This window comes from Pollachius pollachius, assembly GCF_949987615.1.
Source record: "Pollachius pollachius genome assembly, chromosome: 14".
NCBI lineage: Eukaryota > Metazoa > Chordata > Actinopteri > Gadiformes > Gadidae > Pollachius > Pollachius pollachius.
The window spans coordinates 16,543,644-16,557,407 of NC_136947.1; the positions used below are offsets into that span (position 1 = coordinate 16,543,644).

Sequence of the window (13,764 nt, forward strand, 5' to 3'; positions counted from 1 at the left end):
ATCAACCTCCTTCCTAACGAGGGATTGTTGTGCCTCTTATCTTGCAGGTCTACTACTCTACCCCCACCCAAAAGACCACTGTCTCAACCCCTGCCCGGGCCCTCAACATTCAACCAGCCGCCCCCAACTTGCTGTTCACCCTCGCCTAGGAGCAGGAGAGGAGTTCCCATCCCCTCCCCCCCCCCCCTCCCCCCCTCCCCCCCCCCCCCCCCCCCCCCATCCCTCTCTGACCGTCTCCACCCTCCTGCCCTCCATCACAACATCAGTACCTGGGCGTTGCGAGGGGATCCCTGGCTATGAAGCTGAAGGAGGACATGAACCCCCTGCTGCTGCAGGTGTTCCGGTCGGTGGTGTGGGTGTATTCCGTCATCACCTTCCTGCCCTGGTACTTCCTGTCGGGCACGAGCACCAGCCTGGAGCGGGCGCGCCGGCAGAAGGCCCGCTCCATCACGGGCCACACGGCGGGGCCCTACAGGGCCATCAACAGCCAGCAGGGGCTGGCGTCCGCGCTGTACCCCGGGCTGGACACCCTGGACAAGGTGTTTGAGTACGCGGCCACGCGCTTCCCGGCCCGGCACTGCCTGGGCACGCGGCAGCTGCTGAGTGAGGAGGACGAGCTGCAGCCCAACGGGAAGGTGTTCAAGAAGGTGAGGAGGGGTTCAGCCCCCAGCCCTTGGGAGGAGGGGGAGGGCGGCGGCGGCATCATCACTGCGTTTTGTTAGGATGCGTTTCGTTCAAACCGAAAGTCATCAAATGAATCGATTTTTCTATCCATTGATTTTCATTATCATGACTTGTGGCTTTTGGCTTGGGAAACGTGTGGCGGGCATTTGCCATCATTATGATTTCATAGACTGAACTAAAATAATCAAACATTCAAAATTAAAAATGCGTTACGTTCCTGATTGACTTTTTCAGTCTCACAAGTGGAGTTATTAGAGATGGCCATTATCTATTCTAAGTTTCTGGACTAGCAACTTTGATACATTTAACTATAAGACAACGTACTGTCATATGCATTACATGACACCAGGAGCCATAAATAAACACACAGATACTAGTTCAGATTTTTTATTTGTAATCATCTATTATAATTGAGTGCAGGATTAGCCAAACAAATTGGCACTCCTAAGAATAAGCAGATTGTACGGCCTGTACATAATTAGGTAAGTACATATTTGTATTCATTAACACAAAGCACAATTCTTGTACCTATTCGTTGACCCTTGAAACACAAACAAACACACGTGATGTTTGCGCTCTACTGATTATATGGATGTAACAGATCGAACTACAAATGTTTGTCTATTCAGTCGAATGCTAGACAACGCCTTTCTCCAAAGCGACTCCAGATACAGGTCGTTAAGGGCCGGCTAGCTTTTAGACATATTGCTCAATGTAAGAATTCCTTCAATGTAGCGTGTAGACCGTGAACATTAAATATCGAACCCAGTACCCTTCAGCTTGGACTCAAAACACCCTTGTCACTGCACAATATCCTAGTTTCTACACTATCTAGGAAGCTTAGATAGATGTATTGTGTGTGAGAGGCTTTCCGTGCAGCCTGCTAGCGGCGTTAGCATAGGGCACGTAGTTGGAGGAGCCGCGAAATGCTGTTTCACTGCCAGCCCTCGCTCTCGGGGTGTCGAGGTCCCTGCTAGCCATCCGCTGCATGTCTGCAGCAGCTCTCTAGAGGGCAGTGGAGCACTGGGATGGTAGATGCCTTCCACATAGATGGTGGGAGATTTGAGGAGAGTAGACTCTTCACTTCCTCTCCTATGTGCGACACAGCTGGTTGCCCATCAGAGGTCTGAACCAAGACCATTCAGCTTTTATTCTTTTGTCTTCAATTTATCACATTCTAAATCTTGGAATGAGCTAGTTTGAAAGTTTAGGCTTTCACCGTAGCCTACTGATGGGGCAAGGCTTTAACACTAATGCCTCAGGGTTAGAGGTTTCATTCCCATTGGGAGCACTCATGTTAAGAATGTAGGCACTCAGTGTTTTCAGATGCTGTGCATAGGAGTCACATGTTCACCAAATGGCATATACAAGTAACATCACTGTGTTTTCTGATAATCGTTGTATTAAACTGACATTGCTGTTTTTCCTTTGCCGATTTTGCTATTCGGCTGATACTGAATTTAGCTGTTGCCGAATCTTTCTATTGCTGAATTGCCATCGCTAATTGTTTTGTGCTGTAGCAGTCTGGCTCAATAGCAATGACTGTCTTCAAGCATTATTAAACCTTGTCTCTGCTGGGGCTGTGTGTAGGTGATCCTGGGAGACTACAACTGGCGGCCCTACCAGGAGGTCTACCAGGCAGCCAAGAGCTTTGGCTGTGGCCTGGCGGCGCTGGGCCAGAAGCCCCAGTGCAACATCGCCATCTTCTGCGAGACCAGAGAGGAGTGGATGGTGGCGGCGCAGGCCTGCTTCATGTACAACTTTCCACGTGAGTCAACCCTGCCCGGGACAGCACCCTTAGTTGGTTTATTTATCTTGTTTTGTGTGTGTTACCCGAATGGGTGAACAAGCGTATAACACAATCATTTTGGCTTACACAAGGCTTCATGCCTGTAATCAACCAGTGGTTGGGGTGTTTGACAGCCAGCCGAAAGGTTCTGGGTTTCAATCCCAATATTCACTGTCTACCTTTAGGAATCCTCGAGCAAGATGCGTAACCCCAACCTGCTCATTGATTGCATGAATTGACATTTGTTTAACTGTCCCATCATTTTTATAAAATCTGCCAAACGGTGCAACAAAGTCTGCTAAATGACAAGAGATGATGACTATCTGTGTGTGTCTGTGTGTCGGTGCCAGTCGTCACTCTGTACTCCACCCTGGGACCCAATGCCATCGCCCACGGGCTGAACGAGACGGAGGTCACCCATATCATCACCAGCAGAGAGCTGCTGCAGAGCCGCCTCAAGGTAGCCAGTCACACCTCCCCGGGGCCCCCTGTGTGGCATTACGGCCATGTCGTGACAAGACAACCGCCCCTTCCCTAGACAAACAGTCAGTCAAGTACAATGGTGTGTTCTCTTGGGGGTATGTTTGCTCTTGTGTGCGGTTTGTTATGCACACTTGTCTGTGGCAAGAGGATACATTTAAAAATATTTCTGTGTTTGATTGGTTGATTTAATACTTATTGATCTGTTACTACCCTGCTTCACTTGTCCATCACGGAATCCCTGTTCTGTGTTCCTTCTCCTGGTCTGCCTCTGGCTCCATTCCCTCTTAGAGGGGTGGGGGGGGGGGGGGGGGGGGGTCGTCAAATGTGGCCCTGTGAAGCCCTGTAACTGTGACTGTAGCTGTGACTGATAACACGTAACTTGACTTCTTGCTCCTCCATCCATCCCTCCCTCTATCTCTCTCCTCTATTTATCGCCATCAACCCCTCCTCCACATACCCCGTCCCCACCACCACCTTCAACGCCAGGCCATCCTGTACGAGGTGCCCAGGCTGCAGCACATCATCTTGGTGGACCGGAAGCCGGCCAGCTGGCCCGACATGCCCAGGGGCATCGTGGTGCTCAGCATGGACGCAGTGCAGGAGATGGGCTCCAAGCCCAGCAACAGTGAGTTTCCCCCCTAGGCTGCTGTCAAGACAGTCAAACCCATCTCACACTGAGCGCTCAACACAGGCCGTCTGGGGTCAGACTCTCCCATTGGGAGCTGCCACATTCTCTCTCCTCAGGAATACAAACTCAAGCATGTTGCTCGTCTGACGCTGTATGCGGAGCAACAGACCTGTGACTGTGTATGTATATTTGTATATGTAAAGCCAGCAAAACCAGTATGCAAAACGGTTCCTACAGTGGTCGATTCATAATGATCTTGAACAGACAGCAACCAACTAGTTGCCATTCTGAAGCTGTAGACTCCAACTGGTGTTTTTATGTTCGATCACAGGAAAGGGTGTTTAGTGTGGGCGAGCAGCAAAGAACATAATGTTGTCTTTCAAATCCTCCTGGAGGAACAATATGGCAGGCTGGCAACTTTATGGAAAACAGTTGTTGCTAATGTCGTCGTCTAGACTTAAAACTTTTAACCAATGACTCAGAAGACGTTTCGATTGGCACCACACTTTCGTCTTCAAAGAGAGCCCTGGGTGATTCTGTGTTATGGCTATTATCGACCAATCCGGCAGCGCTTCCTGCTTCCTGCTACTTTGACTTTCATCAACGCCTCTTTTTTTTTTTTTTTTTTTTCCTGTCCTGCTCAGTGGCCGCGACACGCAGGCAGCCGGGGCCGTCGGACATCGCTGTCATCATGTACACCAGTGGCTCCACAGGCATCCCTAAGGGCGTGATGATCTCCCATAGCAACATCATCGCCAGCATCACCGGCATGGCCGAGCGCATCCCCAACCTCGAGTACGCCACGCCTTTCTGATTCATCATCCCTCACTCTCTCCGTCTCTCTAGAGTCTCTCTCTCTCTCTCTTTCTCTCTCTCTCTCTAACCGCTCTACCTCTACCACTCTATCCCCTCCTGACAACCCCGCCTCTCCGGTGTCTGAATATGACAGTCGCATTGACGTCTCCCTACCCAGAATCTCTGGAGTGCCGTGTTCTGTCTTTATTGCATACATTTGTTTGTCACGGAAGAGGTGAACCGTTCATAAATAGAAGTATTATATTTTATTTCATATTTATCTTTGTACTTTTCTCTGAAACACAGGATGCAAAACGCACTGCCTCCATCCACAATTAATTTTCCACCTGTTGTTTCTGGTGGGCAGTGAGACGGACACCTACATTGGCTACCTGCCCTTGGCCCACGTCCTGGAGCTCAGCGCAGAGCTGGTGTGCATCTCCCACGGCTGTAGCATCGGATACTCCTCCCCACAGACCCTCGCCGACCAGGTGTGTGTTTGTGTGTGTGTGTGTGTGTGTTTGTGTGTGTGTGTGAGGTCTTCCACTTGCTGTGTGTCTCCCAAACTGAACCAACTCCCTTTTCCTCCATCCGTTAGTCTACCAAGATCAAGAAGGGCAGCAAGGGAGACACCAGTGTGTTGAAGCCAACCCTCATGGCTGCTGTACCGGTAAGTCCACCACGGCACCCCTACATTGTTCTGGAGATCAACGTCCTTTGTATCCGACATAGTGTTAAGGATTATACATTTACCGGCATGAAAACCTGTTTATTCAGATCGGCCCAAGTCCAACCAATTGCCAAGATTACATTTGGTTGTGCTTGTGCAACGGCAGCATAGATGAGTCTAATCGAATGTGACTGCATACTGAGCAAAGATTGCCTCTTTGAAATGTGCAGGAGATCATGGACCGCATCTACAAGAATGTGATGACCAAAGTGGAGGAGATGAGCAGCTTCCAGCGGTCCCTGTTTGTCCTGGCCTACAACTACAAGATGGAGCAGATCTCCAAAGGCTACAGCACACCTCTCTGTGACAGGTACAGACACCGCAAAGAACCCCCCCCCCCCCCCCCCCCCCGTGTGTATATATACCTACCATCTCTATACCATCCACCTTTTTTGCAATGGTTCTGAGTTCAAAATCCAATGTCTTCCTGTGGGCATCCTAGAGCAAGATGCCCTAAGCCCTACCTACAGATGAATGATGTAACCTCTCTAAAACAAAATCAAAGAAGGGTTCTTTGGATAGAAGTGTATACCGGATGACCAAACTGTCCATTGTGTGACTAGCGCGGCTTGAAGCCTAATCTCAAACCCTCGTTCGGTCAGGCTCTGAGCGGCCATTCCCACAGCCAAGCCCTCAGGGTCTGAGATCAGGGTGCTCAGGACAGGTGCTTCGTTCCCCTTAACAGCCAACGATTCTCCCGCACGTATAAATCAGTCCACTGTATCGACTATTACATTACCCCATGCCCCTTTTCCCCCCACTGACACAAATCAATGTCGGGATTCAGTAGAGGATTCCTCAGCATCTGACAAAGACGAAGGACGTCTCCGCCGTAGCCTGACCCATCCATTACCCTCTGCCCACTTGATTTGTAATTTCCGTTTGTGTGTGTGTCTCTCTCGCTCGCTCTTGCTCTCGCTCTTTCTCTCTCTTGCTCGCTCTCTCTTTGTCTCTCTCTCTCGCTCTTTCTGTCCCCCTTTTTCTCTCTTTCTCGCTCGCTCTCTTTCTGTCTCTGTCTTTCTCTCCCTTCCTCTCTTTCCGCTTGATTTGTAATTTCTCTGTGTGCGTCTCTCTCTCTCCCTCTCTCTGTCTCTCTCTCTCTCTCTCTCTCTCTCTCTCTCTCTCTCTCTCTCTCTCTCTCTCTCTCTCTCTCTCTCTCTCTCTCTCTCTCTCTCTCTCTCTCTCTCTCTCTCTCGCCCCCTGCAGGTTTGTGTTTTAAGCGGGTGCGCGCCCTGCTGGGGGGACAGACGCGGGTGCTGTTGTCGGGCGGAGCCCCGCTCTCTGCTGCGACGCAGCGCTTCATGAACATCTGCCTGTGCTGCCCGGTGGGCCAGGGCTACGGCCTGACGGAGACCTGCGGGGCCGGCACCATCAGCGAGGGGTGAGGGGAAGGGGGGAGGCACGGGGAGGCTGGGGGAGGTATAGGGGGGCTGGGGGAGGGAGAGGGAGGGAGAGGGGGGCTGGGGGAGGTAGAGGGAGGGAGAGGGGGCTGGGGGAGGGAGAGGAGAGGGAGAGGCAGGCTGGGGGAGGGAGAGGGGGGCTGGGGGAGGGAGAGGGAGGCTGGGGGAGGTAGAGGGAGGTAGAGGGAGGCTGGGGGAGGGAGAGGGAGGGAGAGGGGGGCTGGGGGAGGGAGAGGGCGGGAGAGGGAGGGCTGGGGGATGGAGAGGGGGGCTGGGGGAGGGAGAGGGAGGGAGAGGGGGCTGGGGGAGGGAGAGGGAGGGAGAGGGAGGCTGGGGGAGGGGAGAGGGAGGGAGAGGGGGGGGGGAGGGAGAGGGAGGAGAGGGAGGCTGGGGGAGGTAGAGGGAGGCTGGGGGAGGTAGAGGGGGGCTGGGGGAGGTAGAGGGGGGCTGGGGGAGGGAGAGGGCGGGAGAGGGAGGCTGGGGGAGGGAGAGGGAGGGAGAGGGAGGCTGGGGGGAGGGAGAGGGAGGGAGAGGGGGGCTGGGGGAGGGAGAGGGAGGGAGAGGGAGGCTGGGGGAGGGAGAGGGAGGGAGAGGGGGGCTGGGGGAGGGAGAGGGAGGGAGAGGGAGGCTGGGGGAGGGAGAGGGAGGCTGGGGGAGGGAGAGGGAGGCTGGGGGAGGGAGAGGGGGCCTGGGGGAGGGAGAGGGAGGCTGGGGGAGGGAGAGGGAAAGGAAATTACATGAGCAATTATTTTTTCTATTTTAGATTTCTTTATTTAAAAGGGACAACGCACATTAGTAAACATGAGCACCAGAGTACAACATGTAAATGTGCCATATTTAGCCATGAAGGCTCATCTTCATCGTAAGTCCCTGGCAGGTTGAACTTAAAAGAAAACATTTAAAAAAACTACAGTAACATTCATTCATTTCTATTTGTGTATTGTTTTTTTGATTAGGTAAAGGAACTGCCAATCATGTGAGATTATGTGTAGGGGGAATTGTCCACCTGCTCCAGTCTGAATTATGTGTTTACTAAATTAAACTTTAAACTCAATTGTTCAGACAGTATCTCAAGGGGCTCACCCTTATTTATGTGCAGGCTTAATCCAGCTGTGGCTGGAATAAGCCTGCACTGATGACTCCTCCAATGAAAAATACCACACATCTCTAAAACTGCCCATTCTGTCCCTTGAGCCCCAGCGTACCGGCTGTTGTTGCTAAGCAACCCTTATCCGTGCTCTTTTGATACGCTATCGGCTCGGGGAGGTTTATTCAGATAACTCCCGTTGATGTAATCAATTTGGATTTCCCCTTTTCGCTCTTTTGTTGATGTACAAACCAACAGGATCAGGCCTTATTTAAAAACACTTTGTCTGGCGTGGGACATTCATATAAAACGGTGAGATTATATCGACACAAAGGCACGAATTTAATAGCAGAAGCTGGGACCAAATAGCTGAGCTTGACTTTGTTTTGCTCTGAGAAACCCAGTTTCCCCTGCTCACACTGTGTGTTTGTTTCAGCTTGCGACTACAGCACGGGGCGGGTCGGTGCTCCTCTGGTGTGCTCAGAGTTCTCACTGAAAGACTGGGAAGAGGGTGAGTCTGACAGATAAACCAGTAGAACGGTACAGGCTCGGTGGCCCCACCTGCAAATGCGCCAACCACACCCAGAACGCATTATGTAGCGACCGGGTTAGACCCAGTCCGACTCAATGCTACTCTGTGTTGGTTCCCTCTCTTCGTCAACACTCTGTTCCTGTCTTCATGGGCATATCCTTAAAGGCACAAAGTCCCATTATAATAAAGAAATACAACATAAACTATAGCTGATTTCTTGAGGAAAAAGACCAAAAATAAGCAAACACAGATGTCCTCTTTGAGTTTCAAGTATCCCATGAATAAAAAGTGTGTGCTCTATGCTCCAGGAGGGTACTACAGCTCGGACAAGCCCAACCCGCGCGGGGAGATCCTGATCGGGGGGCCCAACGTCACTATGGGCTACTACAAGAACGAGGCCAGGAACCGCCTGGACTTCTTCGTGGACGACAGCGGCCAGCGCTGGTTCTGCACGGGCGACATCGGGGAGTTCCACTCCGACGGCTGCCTCAAGATCATCGGTTAGAAGAACAAAAATAACTTCATTCATCGCAGAATAGATAAATATATTTAAATGAAAAAAAGCTGTCGGACCCCCTTGTCCTTCCCTGGCATTAGCACAAAACATACCCAGGTTTTGATTTTTAAAGAAGAATCCAGCAGATGATCCTTTGTTGCTCCCAGAATGCGTTTCAATTGGGCTAACTGTCACACCACCAGTGTTCCACTTTGTTACACCACCCTGTCGCAGTATGAACCAACAGCCTCTCTCTGCACCCCTGTAGACCGTAAGAAGGACCTGGTGAAGCTGCAGGCAGGAGAGTACGTGTCCCTGGGCAAGGTGGAGGCGGTTCTGAAGAACTGCTCACTCATCGACAACATTTGTGCCTACGCCAACAGGTAGCCGAAACAGAGCGGCTCTAGCGCTTTGGTCTCTCTCACTTGCTCTCTCTCGTTCATGTATTTCTCTCTTTAACGCATTTATCGCTTTCATCTTTATCCCTCTTACTCTGCCACACATTCTCTCTCTCTTTCACACCTCTCTTCCTCACTTCCATTTTTTTTTTTTTATTCAGCTGGTGACTCATCTCACTCTCGTTCGTCCCTCTCCCTTCATTTTTATTAATTCATCTGCTAAAAAAAGCTCACTCGCTCATCTATCACTCTCTTTTTCTTCATTAATTAATTCAACTGGGGAAAAAACATCAAATAGCTCTCTTTCACTCGTTACTTCTCCCGCAATCATTCAATCATTGATGAATTGATTAATTAAATCATGTAACCGGTAACAACAGAGCTGTGTGTTGTGGCCCCAGTGAGGAGTCGTATGTCATCAGCTTCGTGGTGCCCAACCCCAAGCAGCTCATGGCCCTGGCCAAGCAGCGGCAGGTGCACGGCAGCTGGGAGGAGATCTGCAACAACCCCGAGATGGAGAGAGAGGTCCTCCGCATCATCACCGAGGCCGCCGTCTCAGGTGGGAGGGTGTTCCTGGGAGCAGGAATCGAAAAAGGGAGGAGGGAGGAAGCACATAGAAAAGATAGAAAGACAAAGGAAGGAAGGATAAATGATTGGAGGAGGAAGGAAACACGTTGAATAGATAGGAGGAAGGATAAATGGTGGAAGGAAGGGATGGAGGAAGGAAAAATCACAATGTTTTTAAGAATAATGGTCCTGAAGAGCGATGCCTACAGGGTGGCTCAGCATGTACTAGAACGCTTGAATCTCTCTTCCTAATGACTATTGGAAAACAAGGAATCAGTTCGGAGCTCTTCCTCTAAATCCGAGGAACATGGGATAGAACCCACTTTAAGCCTGGGAGAGACGAGCACCCTAGCCGTGACTACATCTATTTGGCTGCAAAATATTGCATAGAGCGCATTGACTGACTGATGTGGTGTTCTGCCTGATGTGATGCAGACAAGCTGGAGCGCTTTGAGATCCCCAAGAAGATCCGGCTGAGCGCGGAGGCGTGGACGCCGGAGACGGGCCTGGTCACCGACGCCTTCAAGCTGAAGCGCAAGGAGCTGAAGTCACACTACCAGGAGGACATCGAGAGGATGTACGGCGGCAAATAACACACACACACACGTATTTATACACAGAAACACACACCCACAGACACACACAGACACACACACAGGCCAATTCCCCGGACTACATGGCCGACTAGTTCACAGAACAGCTCGTACACTCCTAACACACGCACACGCGCGCGCACACACACACACACACACACACACACACACACACACACACACACACACACACACACACACACACACACACACACACACACACACACACACACACACACACACACACACACACACACACACACACACACACACACACACGTCCTCTCTTTGGCTTCCCTGCCAACAGCTTGGACATGAATCCTGCGGAGAGATCTTCGTTCCAGACTTAAAGCGGTAGCAGGGCATCCGACGACGCTTAGCCCCCCACCAGCCAACCACACACACACACACACACACAAACACACACACACACAGTTAGACACAGGGTGCCCGCGCACGGGCCCTCACAGCTCCCCTTGGCCGATGTAGCTTATCTGGTTGCCATGACAACCAAGGCAACGCATAGATACACGCGAGCAGGGAATGTATGGCTGGATTTGGACTTCCGCACAACCCGAGAGGAAAGAAAAAGGTGTGTGTGTGTGTGTGTGTGTGTGTGTGTGTGTGTGTGTGTGTGTGTGTGTGTGTGTGTGTGCAGGCGCCCACTAGGGAGGGAGGTTGTGTTTAGGAAACTCTTGGCTTTAATTCACAATTCAGGTTGAATTCATGCAGGGATGTCTTACTGTGTTGGCTGATTATGGGAGCGGTTTTCCTCATTGTTGTTTATTTGTTGGTTTTATATTTTTGGTGATAAGAGTATGTGTGTTGTTTTTTTACTGGTCTGTTATTCTGGAAAGCCCTTTTTGATAATTAATTTCCCTGTTGAGGAACCAGCGTTGCAAAGCCATGAGAGATTGATCACAAGCCTGTCCTTAAATGTGTGGTTTTTAAACCGTTCGGCCCCTCCCTAGTGTGCTCCTTGTTTACTCCATTTGTTTCGACTGGTATTCTTTCTTTTGTAAAACCGTTCCTTGTGATAGCCTTGCTCCATTAGTACCTACTTGCGTCCCAACAGCTTTTTTACAACTGTGTGTTTATCTGCTCAAGTCACTTGAAGGAGTCATGAAGCAAGTCGTCTGTCCTCAGTCTTTATATAGCCTTTTATATAACCTACTAATAATAAGCTAATTCTAACACCGAGTGGCCGTGGCGCCCCAAACTGTCCTCCACGGCCCCTGGACTTCCTGTCCCAGCAGCGCCCCACGCCATGGATCACATGACTAGGCCCATTTACTTTTGATTTGAATCCCTTGCAAAGGAAGGACTCGGGTTAATTTCGGTCCGGTGTTGGTTTATTACTGCCAGCTCCCACACTCCTTACGAATCCGACTTTAACCTATCTCTAAGGTCGCCATGGGAACCACGGCCGGCCCAGATATGTTTTGACACATGAGTGAGCCTCTAATTCTCCTTCTTCATTCGCTGTGCATTCAAGTGTTCCAGGGTTGCTCTTATGACTGCTTCTCGTCGCACAAGGTTGATGTAATATCTTGTTTTGACCATAGGTCTAGTAACTGTTGCCTATATTACTGTTACCTATAGATCAAAAAAAAACAACAATTTGAATGTGCAATATTTTGCCAAAATTTGTAATCGGAAAAAGAAGAAAAATGCCACAGCCGCTCCATAATGTCTGGATGTCATGGCTTTATTGTTTACATTTCAGAGGTCTGTACGATGGCAGAAAAACAATGTGATGTGGATGGTAGATGAGGCAAACTAGCTAGATATAGCCAATCTGTACGGGCGTTTTACAAAGTGCTGTTGGAGCCAATGTGTCGTGTCAAGTAAAACATAAAAGTACTATTGCCACTGTAAAGAATTAAATTGCATCTTAAAATTAAACAAAGGGGTGCAGATTTACCAATACATTTGAATATGGATTATATTTATGTAAATATGAGACTGAATTCCCTCCGAATAAGCTCATAGTGCGTGCGAATAAAAATATGTGTCTGTGTTTGGACTTGGCTTAAAGATATGTTTGGCCCCATACCCAGAGACCACTATGTGAGAACACTAGCCAAGGTGATTCTAAGGTTGACTCAGTGTGTATGATATGTCTATGTGCAATGTGTGTTGACTGAAGAATACACACACACAACTGTAACTCACTGACGGTTGAACGGTATCACCGATTCTGTTTTATAATACCCCCCCCACCCTAAACTCCCAAGACGCTCTAGCCAATGGGAAAGTACGTAAGCTTCTGTCGTACCACACCCAAGGTAAAACATTATTATACGCTAAAGACTGAGACATTGCTCTCTCAGGCTTCACGTCTCATAATAAAAATACTGTTGAGTGTTTGTTCTGTTTTTTATATATCTTTCCCCCCTCCTTTACCTTTCCAAAGGAGGTCGTATACACTTTGTTTCTCCACATTGCTGCTTTCCTCTGCCCGACCAGAGGTGGCTACAGTTGCCTTTTGACGCACATGAGTTCCTCGTGAGTCCTCCAAAAGGAATGTGAAGCGCTCCCGTGTGTATGTGCGTGTGTTGAACTTAATGAAGACTCTTAAGCGGGAGAGAGCGTTAGACCGCGTGTAGCGGTGCGTCTGACTCGACTACTGACTCTAATAAACAAAAGCAACGTGCGGTGTCAAAATGAATTTTTCACCACTCCTAATGTTATGTGGATTAACTTGCGTTGTAAATAGGATGCGTTAGAGGCAGGAAGTGAAGATCAAAGTTTGCAAAAGCATTTGTACACCGTGTAAAACTTTACTCTTTTAAAAACCTATTTAATGCTCTTGATCGACCAGTTTTAGGGGTCTTTATTCCTCTCGTTTTGTGTAACTGAGTGGCACCCCATTGAGACGGGGCTCCCCTGTTCACACTGCCTGTCGTGTCTCTTTCCTTATTTATTTGTAATTTGGCCTTGCAAATGGTGTAATGAAAATAAAAAGCTTTGTGTTGTAAACTGTGCTGCCTGTCTTAAGTGTTTATGGTTGAAACGTGTGTGTGTGTGTGTGTGCCCTCGTGAATATGCGCATGCATTTCTGGTGTGTGTGGGTGGGACCAGGAAGTATGCCTGCAACGATGTGATGGTTTAATGACTGTCTGAAACACCTGTGCATTCAATCAGCCTCGATGTGAAACTAATGCGCTCAAGAGCCTGATTGGAATCATGAGTCCTGGAAACACAGTTGCTATGGCGACAACGGCCATGAAGAGGGGTGTGTGTGTGTGAGGGAGATGGCGAGAGAAAAAAACAGCAGTTATGGGAGTCGGCTCATAACATTGGTAAACAAAGGCTTCTTGTATTTTCTTCAGGAAAAGATGGCTATGATCCTGGTGGAGTAAAGTAATCCATGCTCAAATCCACGTAGCTCTGATGCTGAGGGAAGCATTCTGCCACAGTGCTTGCTCTTTTTTTGCAAGCAATCCTCTGGTAGAATTGAACTGTGGTCTCTATAATTGTTTTATCATGCGTGTTATCAACCAGTTGGTGTAACTTTTGTATTCTGTCTGAAATATGATCGCACCCCTTATGGGGTTTGTTGCTTGAGTTCATTTGCTC

At 49.4% G+C, this 13,764-nt stretch overlaps 1 protein-coding gene across 1 annotated transcript; it reads left to right on the forward strand.

Annotated features, from left to right (window-relative positions):
• The first annotated feature begins 229 nt into the window (after positions 1-229).
• acsl3b (acyl-CoA synthetase long chain family member 3b) lies at positions 230-13,164 on the forward strand. Its single transcript, XM_079751105.1, is given in 15 exon segments — positions 230-647; positions 2,275-2,452; positions 2,824-2,933; positions 3,443-3,581; positions 4,229-4,379; positions 4,747-4,870; positions 4,978-5,049; positions 5,280-5,419; positions 6,316-6,322; positions 6,324-6,488; positions 8,032-8,107; positions 8,437-8,628; positions 8,893-9,007; positions 9,424-9,581; positions 10,025-13,164. Coding segments are annotated over 15 exon segments (2,136 nt in total). The 5' UTR covers positions 230-296; the 3' UTR covers positions 10,183-13,164.
• Positions 13,165-13,764: the final 600 nt, after the last annotated feature.